At 35.2% G+C, this 15,936-nt stretch overlaps 1 protein-coding gene across 3 annotated transcripts in view; it reads right to left on the bottom strand.

Annotated features, from left to right (window-relative positions):
• PIAS1 (protein inhibitor of activated STAT 1) overlaps window positions 1-15,936 on the bottom strand; it is a 133,358-nt gene that overhangs the window by 94,681 nt on the left and 22,741 nt on the right. For 2 of the 3 annotated variants that reach the window (XM_002825590.6, XM_063716200.1), the window contains one exon: window positions 6,105-6,549. In XM_002825590.6, the coding sequence (XP_002825636.1) occupies window positions 6,105-6,549 (445 nt within the window). Of the gene's footprint in view, window positions 1-6,104; window positions 6,550-7,570; window positions 7,592-15,936 lie in introns of those variants that run through there. The other variant, XM_054531620.2, reaches the window with a different exon arrangement.

The following is a 15,936-nucleotide window of genomic DNA, read 5'->3' as shown; positions in this document are numbered from 1 at the left end:
ATTTCTCACAGTTCTGGAAGCTGGGAAGTCCAAGATCAAAGCATCTGCAGATTTTGTGTCTGGTGAGGCCTGTTCCTCATAGACAGCACCTTTTAGCTGTGTCCTCACAGGGTGAAAGGGGGCAAATGAAAGGGGGCAAACAAGCTCCTTGGAGCCTCTTTTATAAGAAGCATTAATCTCATCCATAAGGGCTGTGCCCTCATTACCTAATCACCTGCTAAAGGCCCCGCCTCTTAATACTATTGCACTGGGAATTAGGTTTCAACATATGAATTTGTGAGGGACACATTCAGACCACAGCAAGGAGATATTGTATCCTTCAGTAATCAAGTAGAAGAACAATGAATTCGAACATTAGAAATAACACTCATAGTCAGCTGGGTGCGGTGGCTCACACCTGTAATCCTAGCACCTTGGGAGGCTGAGGTGGGCGGACTGCTTTGAGATCAGAAGTTCAAGACAAGTCTGGCCAACATGGCAAAACTCCGTCTCTACAAAAAATACAAAAATGAGCCAGGCATGGTCACTCCTGCCTGTCGTCCCAGCTACTCAGGAGGTGAGGTGGGAGGATCGTTTGAGCCAGGAAGCGGAGGTTGCAGTGAGCCAAGAATGTGCCACTGCACTCCAGCCTGGGCAACAGAGCAAGACCATCTCGGAAAAAAAAAAGAAAAAAAAATAAGTAACACTCATAGTCAATAATTATTATGCCTCGCACCAACCAGTGAGAAATCTCTAATCAATAAAGACATATGATGTGAACTTATTCAGATATATTGCCTGAGATATTTAAAAACTTGAAAAGACATCTCCTGAGAAGGTAAAATTTGACTTCAATCTGATATAAAGCAAACGAGATGAGTCACCATACTTTTACATGACTACAGATGGCTCGACTTAACAATTTTCCAACTTTATGGTGGTAGGAAAAGAATAGGTGTTCAGTAGAAATTACTTCGAGTACCTACACAACCATTCTGTCGGTAACAAAACCATTCTGTTTTTCACTTCAGTACGATATTTAATAAATTACATGAGCTATTCAACACTTAATTACAAAACAGGACTTGTGTTAGATGTTATGTCGGCTAATGTAAGTGTTTTAGGCATGTTTAAGCTAGGTTAAGCTAACCTACCATGTTTGGTAGGTTAAGTGTATTAAGTGCATTTCTGACTTTGGATATTTTCAATTTATGATGGATTTATTGGGACATAACCAGGAGTATCTGTAGTCCAAATGAATGCAAAGCTCTCTGTTCTATACATGTTGGCCTTTGAAATAATTAAAAATATTAAAAATATGTAAAAGCATTATGTTAAAAATGTATTTTCTATTTGAAAATTTACCTGAGTCAAGGAAGATATAAATAGCTAAACTAGTAACAAATATAAATCTATTAATAGATTTGTTTATATTTAAGTCTGAATCAAATCAAATACTGTATCCTAAAGAACTATTACTTTATTCACCACGAAAGTATTGTGTTTTTGCCATTATGTTCTAACAAAGCCAATTTAAACAATAACTATAAACAATATTATAAACTATTTTGAATGATACAGGTATTATTCTAAATAAAACAATATTAAAGGATTGAGAGGAAATATCAAATAATTATCTTGTCCCTGAATGGACAAGATATTTTAATCCAAAATTATTTTTCCTTTTATTTTCATAATTATGTAAATTTCATACCTCATCAACACCAATATTGGCACACTAAGCAATAAGGTATTTCAAACAAAGTACCCCTTAACACATGTGCTCAACATCCTATCAAGATTAAAATTTTCTTCCATTATTTATATGGATCAATAATATATGCGGCTGCCGGGTTAAGTGAGCTAGTGAGGTTCTCCTCTCCTTCAAAATGAAACCAGAAATATACACACACACACACACACACACACACACACACCCCCCCCCGTAAATGACTAACAAAAAGAACACCACAGAAGTATTTTAAAAGTTTATCTGTAAAGTAAGCAAGTAATTATAATTTCTATGGATTCTACATTAAACATGACATTTTTGTAATTAGGGAAAATTTTTTTTAAATTGAGTATATTAAATTTCAAAGACATCAGTTAACCTCAGAGATGACAGGATAGGGCAATAAGAGGAAGAATACCATTTTTCCCTACTCTACTTCCCATCCCTATCATAGCCACTGTTTGTAATTACAGAGTGTGGTATGGCTCAGTTGTGTTTGCAAGGTAAAATGGTTAAAATCCACTGAATTAAAATGAAATAAAAGATTCCATCTATTTCATTAAAACGAGTTGGAGAGCTAATAAATGTTTACTGAACTACCATGTAACAGGTTCATATCTAGCTATTATAGGGATTTATAGATAAATGTCTCAGAAGCCTTATCATTTTGAGGAACAAAACAAAAACACTTAATAAGAGGTAAATTAAATGTTAGGACAGCCTAGGCAACATAATGAGACCTCATCTCTACAAAAAATATAAACAAAAATTAGTCAGGTGTGGTGGTGCATGCCTGTGGTCTCAACTACTTGGGAGGTTGAGTTGGGAAAATTGCATGAGCCGGGGAGGTTAAGGCCACAGCAAACCAAGATCTCGCCGCTGCATTCCAGCCTGGATGACAGAGCGAAATCCTGTCTCAAAAAAAAAAAAATAAATAAATAATAATAATAATAATAATAATAATAATAATAATAATAATAATTAAATACAATTTAAGTTGGGTGTGGTGGCTGACGCCTGTAATCCTAGCACTTTGGGAGGCCAAGGTGGGAAGATCACTTGAGTCCAGGAGTTCGAGACCAGCCTGGGTGACATGATGAGACCCTGTCTCTACTAAAAATACTAAAATTAGCCAGGCATGGTGGCACGTGTCTGTAGTCTGAGCTACTAGGGAGGCTGAGGTGGGAGAACTGCTTCAGCCAGAAAGACAGACGTTGCAGTGAGCTGAGATTGTGCCACTGCGCTCCAGCCTGGGCAACAGAGCAAGACTCTGTCTCAAATAATAAAATAAAATAAAATTTTAAAAATAAATGTTATGAGGCCGGGTGCAGTGGCTCACACCTGTAATCCCAGCACTTTGGGAGGCCGAGGTGGGCAGATCAACTGAGGTCAGGAGCTCGAGACCAGCCTGGCCAACATGGTGAAACCCTATCTCTACTAAAAATACAAGATTAGTCGGGCATGGTGGCACATGCCTGTAAGTCTCAGCCACTTGGGAGGATGAAGCATGAGAATCACTTGAACCCAGTGGGGCGGAGGTTGCAGTGAGCCTAGATTGTGCCACTGCACTCCAGCCTGGGCTACAGAATGGGGCGCTGCCTCAAAAAAATAAAAATAAAAAATAAAAGTTATGAGAGCATGCAGGGAAAGTGAAATTGATTCTGGCTGGGGAAGAAATATATAGATGAAAGGAGGACAGCCTAGAAAGATAAATGAAGGTTAAAGAAAAAAAGCATTTGAAATAAGCCCCACAGAAACAAACAGAATTGAGATAATGAGAGGCCAAAGTAAACAATAAATTAAACATCTTACTTTACAACCACCTTTTACTTCACCTCTCAATTCTTACAGTTAATTATGGACAATGAAAAGAATACTTTAATTATGGCTCCGAAATAAAGGCCTTAAAATTATTTTAAATTGTTTTAAAGAAATAACAAAATGATTGTAAGAATGAATGAGAATTATCTAATAAAATGGGAATTATCAGAACTATTGTTTTCCATTTTAGTTACAAACCATGCATAAAAACATTCAGTTTACATTTGAACATCTTAAAATCTGTTTAAATCTAGTGCTTAAGGCCACAATGGAAGGGAAAAAATGAAAAAGTAAATGTGCCTGTCCCATTCTGGACTCAGTGATAGCTGTGATCAACTAGCCAGCTGGTGTTCGAAACTATGTTCTCAAAAACTTGATTTTAAATGTATGTACGTTTAGAAATGAAGAGAATGCTAGAAGCTATTTAATTTTCCAGAAAACATGGTCTTCTTAGATTTAAAACAAGTGAACTACTGGCAAAAATAATCATTTAGGAAACTAAGTTCTGTGACAAATGTAGCCACTTCATTTAATGAAGTACAGAAAAAGTCTTAATAATGTTAAAGAATTTATAAAAACAGAGCCTTAAAATATACTCATCCTAAACCCCGAAGACTAATTACATAAAATCTTTTTTCAATAAATATTTTTCACATTCAATAAGCATTCCCCTTCAACAAGTATTTATTGAGCCAATAAACTTCCACAAATTACTTTCTGGTGAAATCTTTCTATGCATATTAAATTGGTTTATTTTTAATTCTATAACGATGAGATACTGAAAATCTATTTACATATCACTAAGCAATTCTATACTACCTAATTCATTTGGTGACTTTCTGTGAATATGTACCACAAACAGCAGATTTATTCATGAAAACTGGCATTCAAATCATACTTCAAATATAGTCAATTATTGTTATTTGTGACAGTTATGTTCATAAAATCACCACAAACACTGAATTTGCGAATATATAATCACTGCTACCAGGGGAAGTATAGGGTTAGGTTCCTGCAAGCCCCTGGTCACAACGTTTTCATCAACTGATCAATACATAACACATATATACACATACATACATGTACACAGACCATATACAGAGATATGGATAGATATAGATATGGCCTTTAATTTAAAATGGGAGATATATATATATATATCAGACAGACAAGAAAAGATGCTTATGATATATTATTAAGGGGAAAACAGGGAAGTCATACAATACTATGTATATGATTCCTTCTGTAAAAAACAAGAAACAATTTGCTTATACTATATATGCATACACACTAAACAGCTAACAAGGAAGGAACTTTGGCAATTCCATTTTTTACAATGAGCATGTGTCAGTTTTATAAGCATACAGTAGATTCTCAAAAAATGTTTTCTTATTATGGCCACTTAAAAAATAAAATAATGTGATACAAAACTCATGTTGTTTGAAAATGACTCCTATAATCTTCATGTATTCAGATAATTTCTGCTAAATATAACTAAAAACAAACACTTCATATTTCAAAGATAGAATTTCAGTAAACATTTTCAAATTGTTCTCAAAAATTCGCAAAAAATGTTCTCAACACTTGCCAGTCCTCCAAACTGAAATGTTCAATGATTTGTAACAGGGATTCACAAGCTTTTACTATACGGGTAAATATTTTGCGCTTTGCAGGCACACATGGTCTCTGTTATGCATTCTTTGTTTTTGTTTCTTTCTCTTTTTGTTAATAACTCTTTAGGAATATTTTTCAGATTTCTTAGCTCAGAACCACACAAAAACAGGCCACAGACTGGATTTAGCTTGCCAGCCATAGTATGCCAACAAACCAGCATTTAGTAGAAGTCTGATATTTTAAACATATTATACCAAAGGCATCAGAGGTCACAACAGTTGAGTTTTATTCTACGTTAAATAAACAAGGTAGCATTATAGCAATTAAAATTACAAGTTGATTAATATATTGAATTCTATATGCTAGACTACAAGTCAAATGATAGAACAACACAGTAAAATAAATTTCAAGCATTTATATTATATAACTGTAATCATGAGTGGGCATGTGCATGCTTGTAAAGCATGCACTTCTCCACTTGAAAAAAATCAGTTGAAATTTAACTAGCATACATCAAAGCTCAAGTCTCCTTTTATGATCATTAAAACCATTCACTCATTTAAATAATCAAAACTAGTCAGTGATTTGTTTTAGAGATCATCAACCCCTGAAAATTAAGAACTAATCAGAGACTTGTAGTGATTTATTTGGTTTTAATTTAATTTATGAGATATTGTAAAATATTAATCAACCTTCTAAAATACTACTCTTTGGAAGTTTATATTCTTGAAACTTTTTAATATTTACTTTGTCAGTAACCATCACTATACTACCTTTTTTCCTGAAAGATAGCTTTTATATATTTGATTTTATCTAAATTTGAAAGATCTTCATTATTATCCAGCTGTTACTATCAAATGAAAATTTCATTATGAATAATAAACTGGGTCAAAGTAAAAGCCTAAAACGAAAATTCATCCTGCAAAAGTAACCAAATACTATCATACAATAATCTTACCTAGACTGGTGGGTTTTATCAGTTCATCCAGTAAATCATAAAATGGTAATTTTTGAAGTTTTATATCCGGATGGACTGGGTGAAGAGCTGATGTAAGATGTGGGAGTTCCAGTTCATGTTTAGGTCCCAGAAGAGAAACAGGAAGTAATGGCGATGATGCAGGGTGACCATCGTAAGTGAGTTGTGGAATGGTAGATGGAGACAAAGTTGCTGGCATAGGACTTGAATGTACGTTGGGGATGGACAAGTCTGCAGGTGTCATGATTTTCTGCGGGAACCGCCGCCTATAGAGTTCCTTAATTTTCATTTGTACAGCAGGACTACAGCCAGCCTTTAGCAAATGCAGGGCTTTTGTGAGAAGTTCGTGTTTGCGTCCGTGCTTGTTTCTCCCAGCGTAGCCCAACAGTACTTGGAGTTCAGAAACTCTAAGGCTCATAACCATTTGCTTAGAGAAAAAACAAAATGTAAAACATTAGTATTCCAATAATATAATTTACACTATTAAATGACACTTTATTATAACCCCCTTCTTATGGTTTACTTAAGTAAATAAAGGCCAGTTCACTTATAATCCTAATTATTTCAAACTTTGAATTTAATCATTTAACGTAAGTAAACAAAGAAATTTAAAATTAATATTCATAAATTCATTGACTTCTACCCTTGGTTATAAGAAATATAGGATAAAGTATACACCAGGGAAAACCACACCTCACTTTATTCCACTGTTTTGATGAAACTGTCAGGTATTTATCAAGCACTTACTGAGTCTCCAGGAGAATGTCGAGTGCTATGTAGATGGCAAAATGTAATGATGTGCCCTCAAGAATATTTTGTTTTCTTGGGGAAAAACTATAAGTATATATGAAACAACAAACAGTCCACCTCAAACACCAGATGTAGGCAGGATATCAATAGCTATTATCAAGTGTTACTTATATTCTATACTAACTCTGGAATTTGTAGACTTAAGTTACACCTTTTTTGACCAATTATATATCAGATATTCTATTTGATATTTTCATATGGAATGTCATAATCTTTACAACTCCCCAAGGTATCATCCTGCCTGATTTACATATGAGGAGACAAGTTCAGAAAGGTTAGATAACTTATAAAGCCATAAAGCTACTAAGGAGTAGTCAGGATTCAAACCCAGATATGTCTGATTCTAAAGCCCATGCTCTTTCCACTAAACCATTAGGAAAAAGACAGAGCTGGACTCATATTACTGACTCTCACTTAACTTGCAAGGCCAAGCTAGAAGTCCAGCAACCCAATTCATATGCCATAACACATGAGGCTGCAGTAAAGAAATCTATTTAACTTTGTTTACCTATGTTCAAAAACTTATTTAGTCACTGTTTCTCCTTTTTCCCCACCTACTAATAGGAAATGACCATCTATACCAATCCTCCCATTTTAAAGTGGTGGAAAATGGAATCCAAAGAGAAGAAATCACTTACCCAAGATCACACAGCTATTAGCAGAATCCTAAAAGACTGCATCGCCACTGACAGGGAGTATTAGGATAAAAAGACACATGTAAGCTTACCATTTGCTCTCTATTTCTCCAACTAATTCCTTCACCTCATACCAAATACACAAAAGCTATGCTTATGCTGCCTTCCCTAACTCACCACCACTCACGATGATGACCCCAGCCAATTCTCTAAGAGTTCTTTGCAGGTGGCAAAACCATTAAGCAAAAAATAAAATACTGAAGAGAAAAGTATATAAAGAGCTTTATAAGCAATATAGCTGGTTAATCAAAGAAATATGAGTCCTTCCTCTACTTCTCTGGCTTGGAAAACTCTTTCCTCAAGGTCCAGCTTTTGTTAGCCTTTGCCCATTAGACTTGGTAGGATGATTTTTACTCTCACTATTTTTACAAAGGCCACTTTTCATATCTGTATTTTAGCATTTATTTTGCTTTTTGTAATTTTCTGTTTACACAAGTGATTCTATAACCAAACCAGGGTTCTCCATGGTACACAACCATATTATCCTCAGCATCTAAAACTAGGGCCTGACAACAGTGGAAACTCTTCAAATGCCTGCACAAGCAATGAATGAATGAATGAACGAACAAATGAACAAACAAGAAAGGACACCAGAAGAAAGGGTGGGAGGTAGCATCTACAGCGATAACTTATCCAAATAAATGCTCAAATTCATATTCTGTAGAGGCATGCAAAGATATAACGTAAACCTTAACAAATTCCACCCAAATCTTAGAAATGTTTTCTCTTTTTAATGTTATCAAAGATTGTAAATAATTACTAACTATAATATCAGCAGGATATCAATTTCTCCCTACTCACCAAAAGAGTACAAAATACTTCTAAGACTTTTATTATTTAAAAAGCAACAGGGACTTCAAACTGAAATGTACTATTAATAAGTAAACTGCTTTTAAATAAATAACATGAAACTTCAAGGATTAGAGGTTAAAAATAAATTTAAGTTGGCATGGGTCAAATGTACTGCATTTTACAGGAAAAAAAGTACAAATTTTAAAGAGAACTATTTCAACTCCATTCTCCTAAATCAAAAACAAACCAGCAAAATTCAGTGACTACTGTAAACTCTGCATTGATGACAGCTTTTGTCTTTATTCTACAGGTACAAAGATTCAGATGCAATGCAGATGTATTATTTTCCTATTTTTATAGACTATGTTGACATGTCTCATAAAATCTCTTGCTTGACAGTCCAAAAAAGTTTATGACACAACAAATAAACTTGAGAGCCCTTAATTACATTTTTTGTCTCTCTCTGAAACAAAGAGTAGCAGCAGCAATAACAATATTTGGTACATAGTAGGTACTCAAATAGTAGCTGCTATCAGCAAGCCAAGCTTTTTAGTTTTGTTTGTTATTTAAGAGACAGGATCTTGCTATGTTGCCCAGACTGTTCTCAAACACCTAGGCTCAAGTGATCCCGCCTCGGCCTCCTGAGTAACTGGGTGTTTTTGGTTTTTTTTTACAGGATTCATCATCAATTGTCATAATTATCAGGCAGGTACTGTTCTCACTTTTCAGGTGGGAAAATAAGACTTAGCAAGGTTAAGAAACTTGTTGAATGTCATGCAACTGGTTCTACTCCAAATGTACTTTCTTTCACGCTATAATATGCCGACTTTAAGAGGAAACGAACCACATGCCTTTTAACTGGATAACAAAAAAACCTATTTGAAGATTAATTTATTTAACTCAATCTCCATTTCAAGCTTCAAAATTCTGGCTTTTAAAAACTGGTGATTAAGATAAGAAAAGAATGTGGATTCAAATTAACCATTGCAACTTATAATCAGGTATAATGAAAAATCAGGTGCTATCTATTGCTATTACTGGAACAGCTGTTGCATACTCTTAAGGACTGTGATAAGCATGCAGTATTTTTTAAAACGAAATAAAAGAAGGGGGCGGGAAACACAAGCATCTTTCAACAGAAAAGCTGCGAAGAAGCATAAAGCAGTCAATTCACAATGAAAAGTGTTGACAACACTGAGGAAAACTAAACACTAATACATCTGAGATGCTGAAATGAAATATATTTTAATCTGCATTTATTTAAGGTGTTTAAAAATCTCCATTTGTTAGCACAACAACAAAATGAATATTTACAACTAAGGACTGCATCAACCACTACTACTATTAGAAATCATTACTTCCTCAGCAATTTCATAGCATTCTGCTGACTCTACGTCCTCAATTGATAAGAGTTCTCAGAATCCTAGGGGATTTAGAATGCCTCAGAACTGTATATATTTTGAATACAAGAGCATTCTGTAAGGAGCAACCTCTTAAAACTAATTTTTGTAATCTGACAGACGTGAACACAATTTAAAAAACCAAAAAGTTTTACAAGAAAAACAGCAGTCCCTTCCCCCTTTAACATACCCCACAATTTTTCAAATCCCTGAGGCAACCACTTTCAAGTCTTTTTAGCTAGTTCTTCTGGCATTTTTTTCTCTATATTCTATGTAGTAGGTCTATGCAGCTGTTTAATTTTTTCTTTGAGGACTCTACTGACTTCCTATTATAAAATATAATGGTTTAGCTCTGTTACATCTCCTCTCCCTCATCTTTCTATCATAATTTTTGGTTGAATCAATTGTCAGTACTTACATTATTACTATGGCTGTAAATAATATTCACAGCTGAGCCAAAAGTACATCATGATTACTCTTCCTTTTCTGTATAACTTTGCTTTCCTTACAGTTAATAACTACACCATTTTTCCATTTGCTTAGGTTTCTAGGTACCTACTGCTAATTCATCTGCAAACAGCTAAAAGTATTAACTTTCTTCTCAATATATTCAAATACATCAGGTAAATCAGTTTTAATTTCTTTCCTGTAGCCCTCCACCGTATTCCAATTTGGACTGTAGGCTCTCTAGGCCTGGTGCACAATTATGGTCATGGAATTTCCCTTTAGCTTATCCCAGGAATTCCCTTGTCTCTCTTTTATACTGGATCCCCCGTTTCCTTATCCCACTACTTCCCCTTTCTTGGTTTTTCTCTTTTTGGTGGGGTATTTCCTCTAGCAGCTTTCTGAGAAAGGGGGCATGTGAGGTACGATGTTTTTATTCCTTGCATTGTATTTTTAAAATCTTCATTTACCCTTACGACTGAGTTTGGCTCAGTACAGAGTGCTGGGCAGGAAATCATGTTCTGTCAAGATTTTGAAGGCCTTTCCTTATTGTTTTCTGGCTTCCAGTGTTAAGAAGCCTAGTACCAATCTGACCCATAATCCTTCATAGTCAACTATATATCCCCATCTGGAATCATAGCAGCTTCTCTTAATGTGTTCTGAAATTTTACAATGTTGTGCCTTGGGGTTGGTCTTTTCTTTTCTTTAATTGCATAAACTGATAACTGTAGAGCCTTTTAAACTTAGAGATGTATGTCCTTCAGTTCTGGGAAGTTTTCTCACAATAATCTTCCATGTCTTTGTGTTCTCTTTCTTATATACTTATTATTCAGACAAAGGTCTTCCTAGACTGATTATCTAATTTTTCCTTTACTCTATTTTCTTTTTCCTTGTGTATTTTTACATCTCTTGTCTTTTAGCTCTATCTTCTGGGATTTTCCTCAATTTTATCTCCTAACGCTTACGTTAAATTTTTAATTTCCATGAACTCTTTTAATTTTCTGCATTTCTCTTTTTCCTCTACATTTTGTTATTTTTCTTTTTTGAGAATATAAATTGGGTGTTGATGTTGTTTTCTTCTTCTCCCTACACTGGTATCTGCCTTTCATGCCTGAAGCTTTCCTTAAATGAGAGGCAATCCTGGGATGTGCATACATAGTTAAGAGTAAGATACTAAAAAGATGATGGGAAAATCTATGAGTGAGCAGACCAGGGTACTTCATCTAGAATGACTGGGCAATAACCTGGCTATTTTGTTTGGATTCCCTTTGCTTCCTTTTGTCTGATCACTTTTGACAGAGAGGAACAATCCAATCTCCTGCTTTGGTGGTATAAGGCTGGCTTCTAGTGTTCTAAGGGCAGAGTAGTGTGGAATGGGAGGTTCAATACATTCAAGACAATAACATTTTACTCAATCCCCTTTTCAGATATGTAAAACTTTACAAAAACACACATATATATGTATGCAAACTCTGTCCCAACTACACAGAGGCAGGGGCCATGTTCTGAGAAAGATAAATACAGACAATACTCAAACAACGTCAACAAGCAAACAGGCTTTTGCAACTAAACAGAAAGTGCCAGTTTTATTGTCTCATTAGCTGTGACCTTCCATTATTGAAGGTTATATCTACACTGTGGATAAGAATTAGGCACTTCTTGTTGAACAACATAATAACTCTTGTTCGCACATCCCACTGCAGTGGTTTACAGGATTAGTCATAAAGCAGACTCTATATTATGAGTCTTTATCTGGTATCAATTTATAACGAATTGTAAATCAGAATGAATTCTGAAGACACACAAAATAGGCATTTAATAAAGTCATAATATTTCATTTATACTTTTGCCTTTCATCCACAAAAGCAAATGAATAATCACAAATTCTGTAACTGCACACATTAAAGCCTGCACACAACAACAAAAGTATTTTATTATTTTCAAATTCAATGGGGCTTACTTTTGGATGATTTCTAAATCTTTTCATTACAAATTGTTAATAAGCAGCTATAAGCAATCTGTCAACAATGCCCCATTCAACCAGAAAACCTAGTTAGACAGTTTCTATTCAAAGCAGCAAATCAGGTTGGTTACATACTTCTCCATAATCACCCAATTTCTCAACTTTTATTTATTTTGCAGCATGAGACAACTGGAAAATGACCTGTAGTGCCTACTCCTCTAGTTAATTATCTTCCACCTCTCCAGGTCCATCTTATTGACTGCATTGAGGTCTCACAAAATGACAAAATATTGCAATTATACATAAATAGAGATTCCATTCTTCTTTAAACAAAGTATAAACACTGTTGAAATGGTACACCATGGCTTCAATTTTTGATAGATAATTTAAACATCATCCTTATTTATATACTACCACATTTCATAAAACTTCTATCCTTCAAAAAGCTCCTTCTTGACGATAACCTGAACATTAAAAATAACAAATCCAGCCAGGCGCGGGGGCTCAGGCCTGTAATCTCAGCACTTTAGGAGGCTGAGACGGGCAGACCACTTGAGGTCAGGAGTTTGAGACCAGCCTGACCAACATGGTGAAACCCCATCTCTACTAAAAATACAAAATTAGCCGGGCATGGTGGCGCATGCCTGTAATCCTAGCTACTCAGAAGGCTGAGGCAGGAGAATCGCTTGAGCCCAGGAGGTGGAGGTTGCAGGGAGCTGAGATCGCACCATTGTACTCCAGCCTGAGCAACAACAGCGAAACTCCATCTCAAAAAAATAAATAAATAAAAATAACAAATCCAACTCAGAATGTTATAACATTGGAGTACAATATTTTTCCTAAAAAGTTTAGGCCAGGTGTGGTGGCTCACACCTGTAATCCCAGCACTGTGGCAGGCTGAGGCAGGAGGATCACTTGAGCCCAGGAGTTTGAGACCAGCCTGGGCAACACAGCAATACCTCATCTCTACTAAAAATAAAAAATAAAAAATAATTAGCCAGGCCCATTGGTGGCACACACCTACAGACCCAGCAACTCAGGAGACTGAAGCAGGAGGATCCTTTGAGCCCAGGAGTTCGAGGCTGTGGTAAGCTGTGATCACACCACTGAACTCCAGTCTAGGCAATAGAGTGAGACACCGTCTCAAAAAGAAAAAAGGAAAAAAAATTTTTAAGGGCTTAGTTTAATTTTAAAATTTAGAGTGTAAATTTCTAACACACTGCCAAACTTCTTATGCAGAGGTGGGAAAATATGGCTCTTATTTAAGAAAAAGGCTGCTCTGCACACAGATGTTCAATAAATGCTTTTTGGATCAATGCACAGGCCCTAAATGAGTATGTATAGGAAGAGAAGACAGGAACAATGAACACATAGAAATAAACCAGTCTTCAGAAACACGCGTAATCATCATATTAATTCAATTCTCAAAAGTTACTGAATACCTAAAATATGCTGAATAAATGTGCAATACAATATAATGGTACTGGCAAATACAGAATTTGGATTCTGGTACTGACTTGGCCACTAATTTACCAAATTACAATCTTACAGGTTCTGTTTTCTCACTTCAAAAAAAAAAAAAGAGGGATTAACTAGAAGTTCTCAAAGGTTCCTTAAAATTTCAAAATTCAACATTATAACTGTATGAAATGAAATTTTCTTCTCATTCTTCTACTCTTCTATAGTTGAGGAAATACAATCCATAGTTAGTGAAATATTAAAAATGTTTTCAACCATAATTTTTAGTGTCATTTACACGGGTTGATAGACTAAAAATGGCAAAACATAATATGTATTAAATACTTATAATGTACCAGTAACATACTAATTATAGTAAGCATGATTATCTTATTTAATCCTCATATGAACCCACAAGACAGAGTATTATTATTCTCACTGTATAGATAAGAAAACTGACATTACATCTAAAATCACACAGTAACTATGTGATGGAGATAGGGCTCAAATCTGACCTGACTCCAGAGTTCATAACTAACTAATACAATGTCTTATCACAAGCTCAGCCAGGGCTGAGTATATGTTACACGGAGACAGGGACAGGAAATGGGTGACAGGGGGCACTAAATGACAGTCAAGGAATTTATACAGTATAATGTGAGCAGGCAGTGGAATAAATGCATATTTTAGAGGCAGTAAAGACGTAATTGAAATAGTGCTTAAGGAAGTTACTGAAGTAACCACCAATAGGATGGCTGAAATAAGAAAAAAACTAAGAAATAAACCTTCTAGCTAAAAGACACGGCAACAAGCAGGATTTACCTACATGTAAGGTTAAGAAGGAACTGTGCAGTGGAAATACAGGAGACAGGACCAGGAAATACTGCAAAGAAAAACTACAGGCCATGTTCAATATTCTACAAACAGGTAGGTCTTTTAAAAATTAGTACTGTACTTGATCATGAGAACAATCATCATTCACTTTTCAAATAAAATCTAGAATTTAAAAATACTTAGTAGGGCTTTAAGAAGTTTTAAGTCTACTGAATTCTAAAAGATGATTATTCTTTCCTAACTGTCCCCTTACCAAAAACAAACAAAACACTGCATTTGCAATTAGATGATCTAAGTTTCAGATAAGACAAGAGGCAATGAAAGAAACAGTATACCCTATCTGAGAGAAAGCTGAAAAGCCTAAAAGAAGAAACATGTATTAACAAAACAAAAAGTGAGAAGAATGCATCTTCTAAACTAAACAGTCTAAATTACAGCCTTCAGTCTGGGTCCTGGAATAGAGATTAAGGAAAAGTCCTAGAGGGGTGGTACTGAACTATTTCAGAGCAACAGGAGTAACCTACTGAAGGTAACAGAGCTAGCAAGTAGTGGAGCTCAGACTCAAAAGGCAAATGCCAATGTCCACACAATGCTACACGGTAATAACAACTACAGACAGTATCGGATAGTATGAAAATGTTTTTGGAAATAACAGCAACAGAGTATCAAAAATAGAACTTAAAGATCTTCTTGTCTAAAACTCCATCTAATATATGAAGTTTTACTCCAACTTTCTTGACTGGTCCCCCAGCCTCTGCTAAAAACACTTCTAAGAGTTCACAACCTTTAAAAGCTGCCCACGTTAGCGAAAAGCTCTAGGAATTGAAAGTTCCCTTTAAAGTCCGCCCAATGGCTCTAAAATTTCGTCCTCTTGGTATACCAGAATCGACTCTTAAAATGCTTAAAATGTGTTAAGAGGACTCTTTTCCTTCAACTAGCTAGACCCCTTCCCACTCCTGATCATTCTCAAGCATTCTGCAGTCCATAGTACTCAGAAGTGAATGAAATAATCTAGATATAGTGTGACTAGTCTCCAGCACAGCAGTATTACTATCCCTCTTAATATGAACATGGTATTTTTACCAATATAACCTAACAAGTCATTCACGTTTTAGGTTTGTTTTATTTGGACAAGAGGGGATATATGGTATGTGTTATTCTTTTGTTTCAGCAGGGAGGGGAACTGCATCCACATCATCCTGTTGCTTATGTTAACTAAAACCTTTATTCTATCTTTTTCACATAAACGGCTACAGTATAAAGTCAAACCACCTCATCCTCAAATACAATTTTTTTAATTTAAAAGTAGAACGTAATGTTTCATGCCATTAAACTTCATGTTTTTCAGCTCTTCATTCCAGCCTTTCGAACCCCTTTTGAAAAATTGTATCCTACACCCCTCTATTGTACAATTATCA

This window comes from Pongo abelii, chromosome 16 (assembly GCF_028885655.2).
Source record: "Pongo abelii isolate AG06213 chromosome 16, NHGRI_mPonAbe1-v2.0_pri, whole genome shotgun sequence".
In the NCBI taxonomy this organism is placed as follows: Eukaryota; Metazoa; Chordata; class Mammalia; order Primates; family Hominidae; genus Pongo; species Pongo abelii.
The sequence above is the reverse complement of the archived record's forward strand: the minus strand, read 5'-3'. Positions and strand labels throughout refer to the sequence as shown.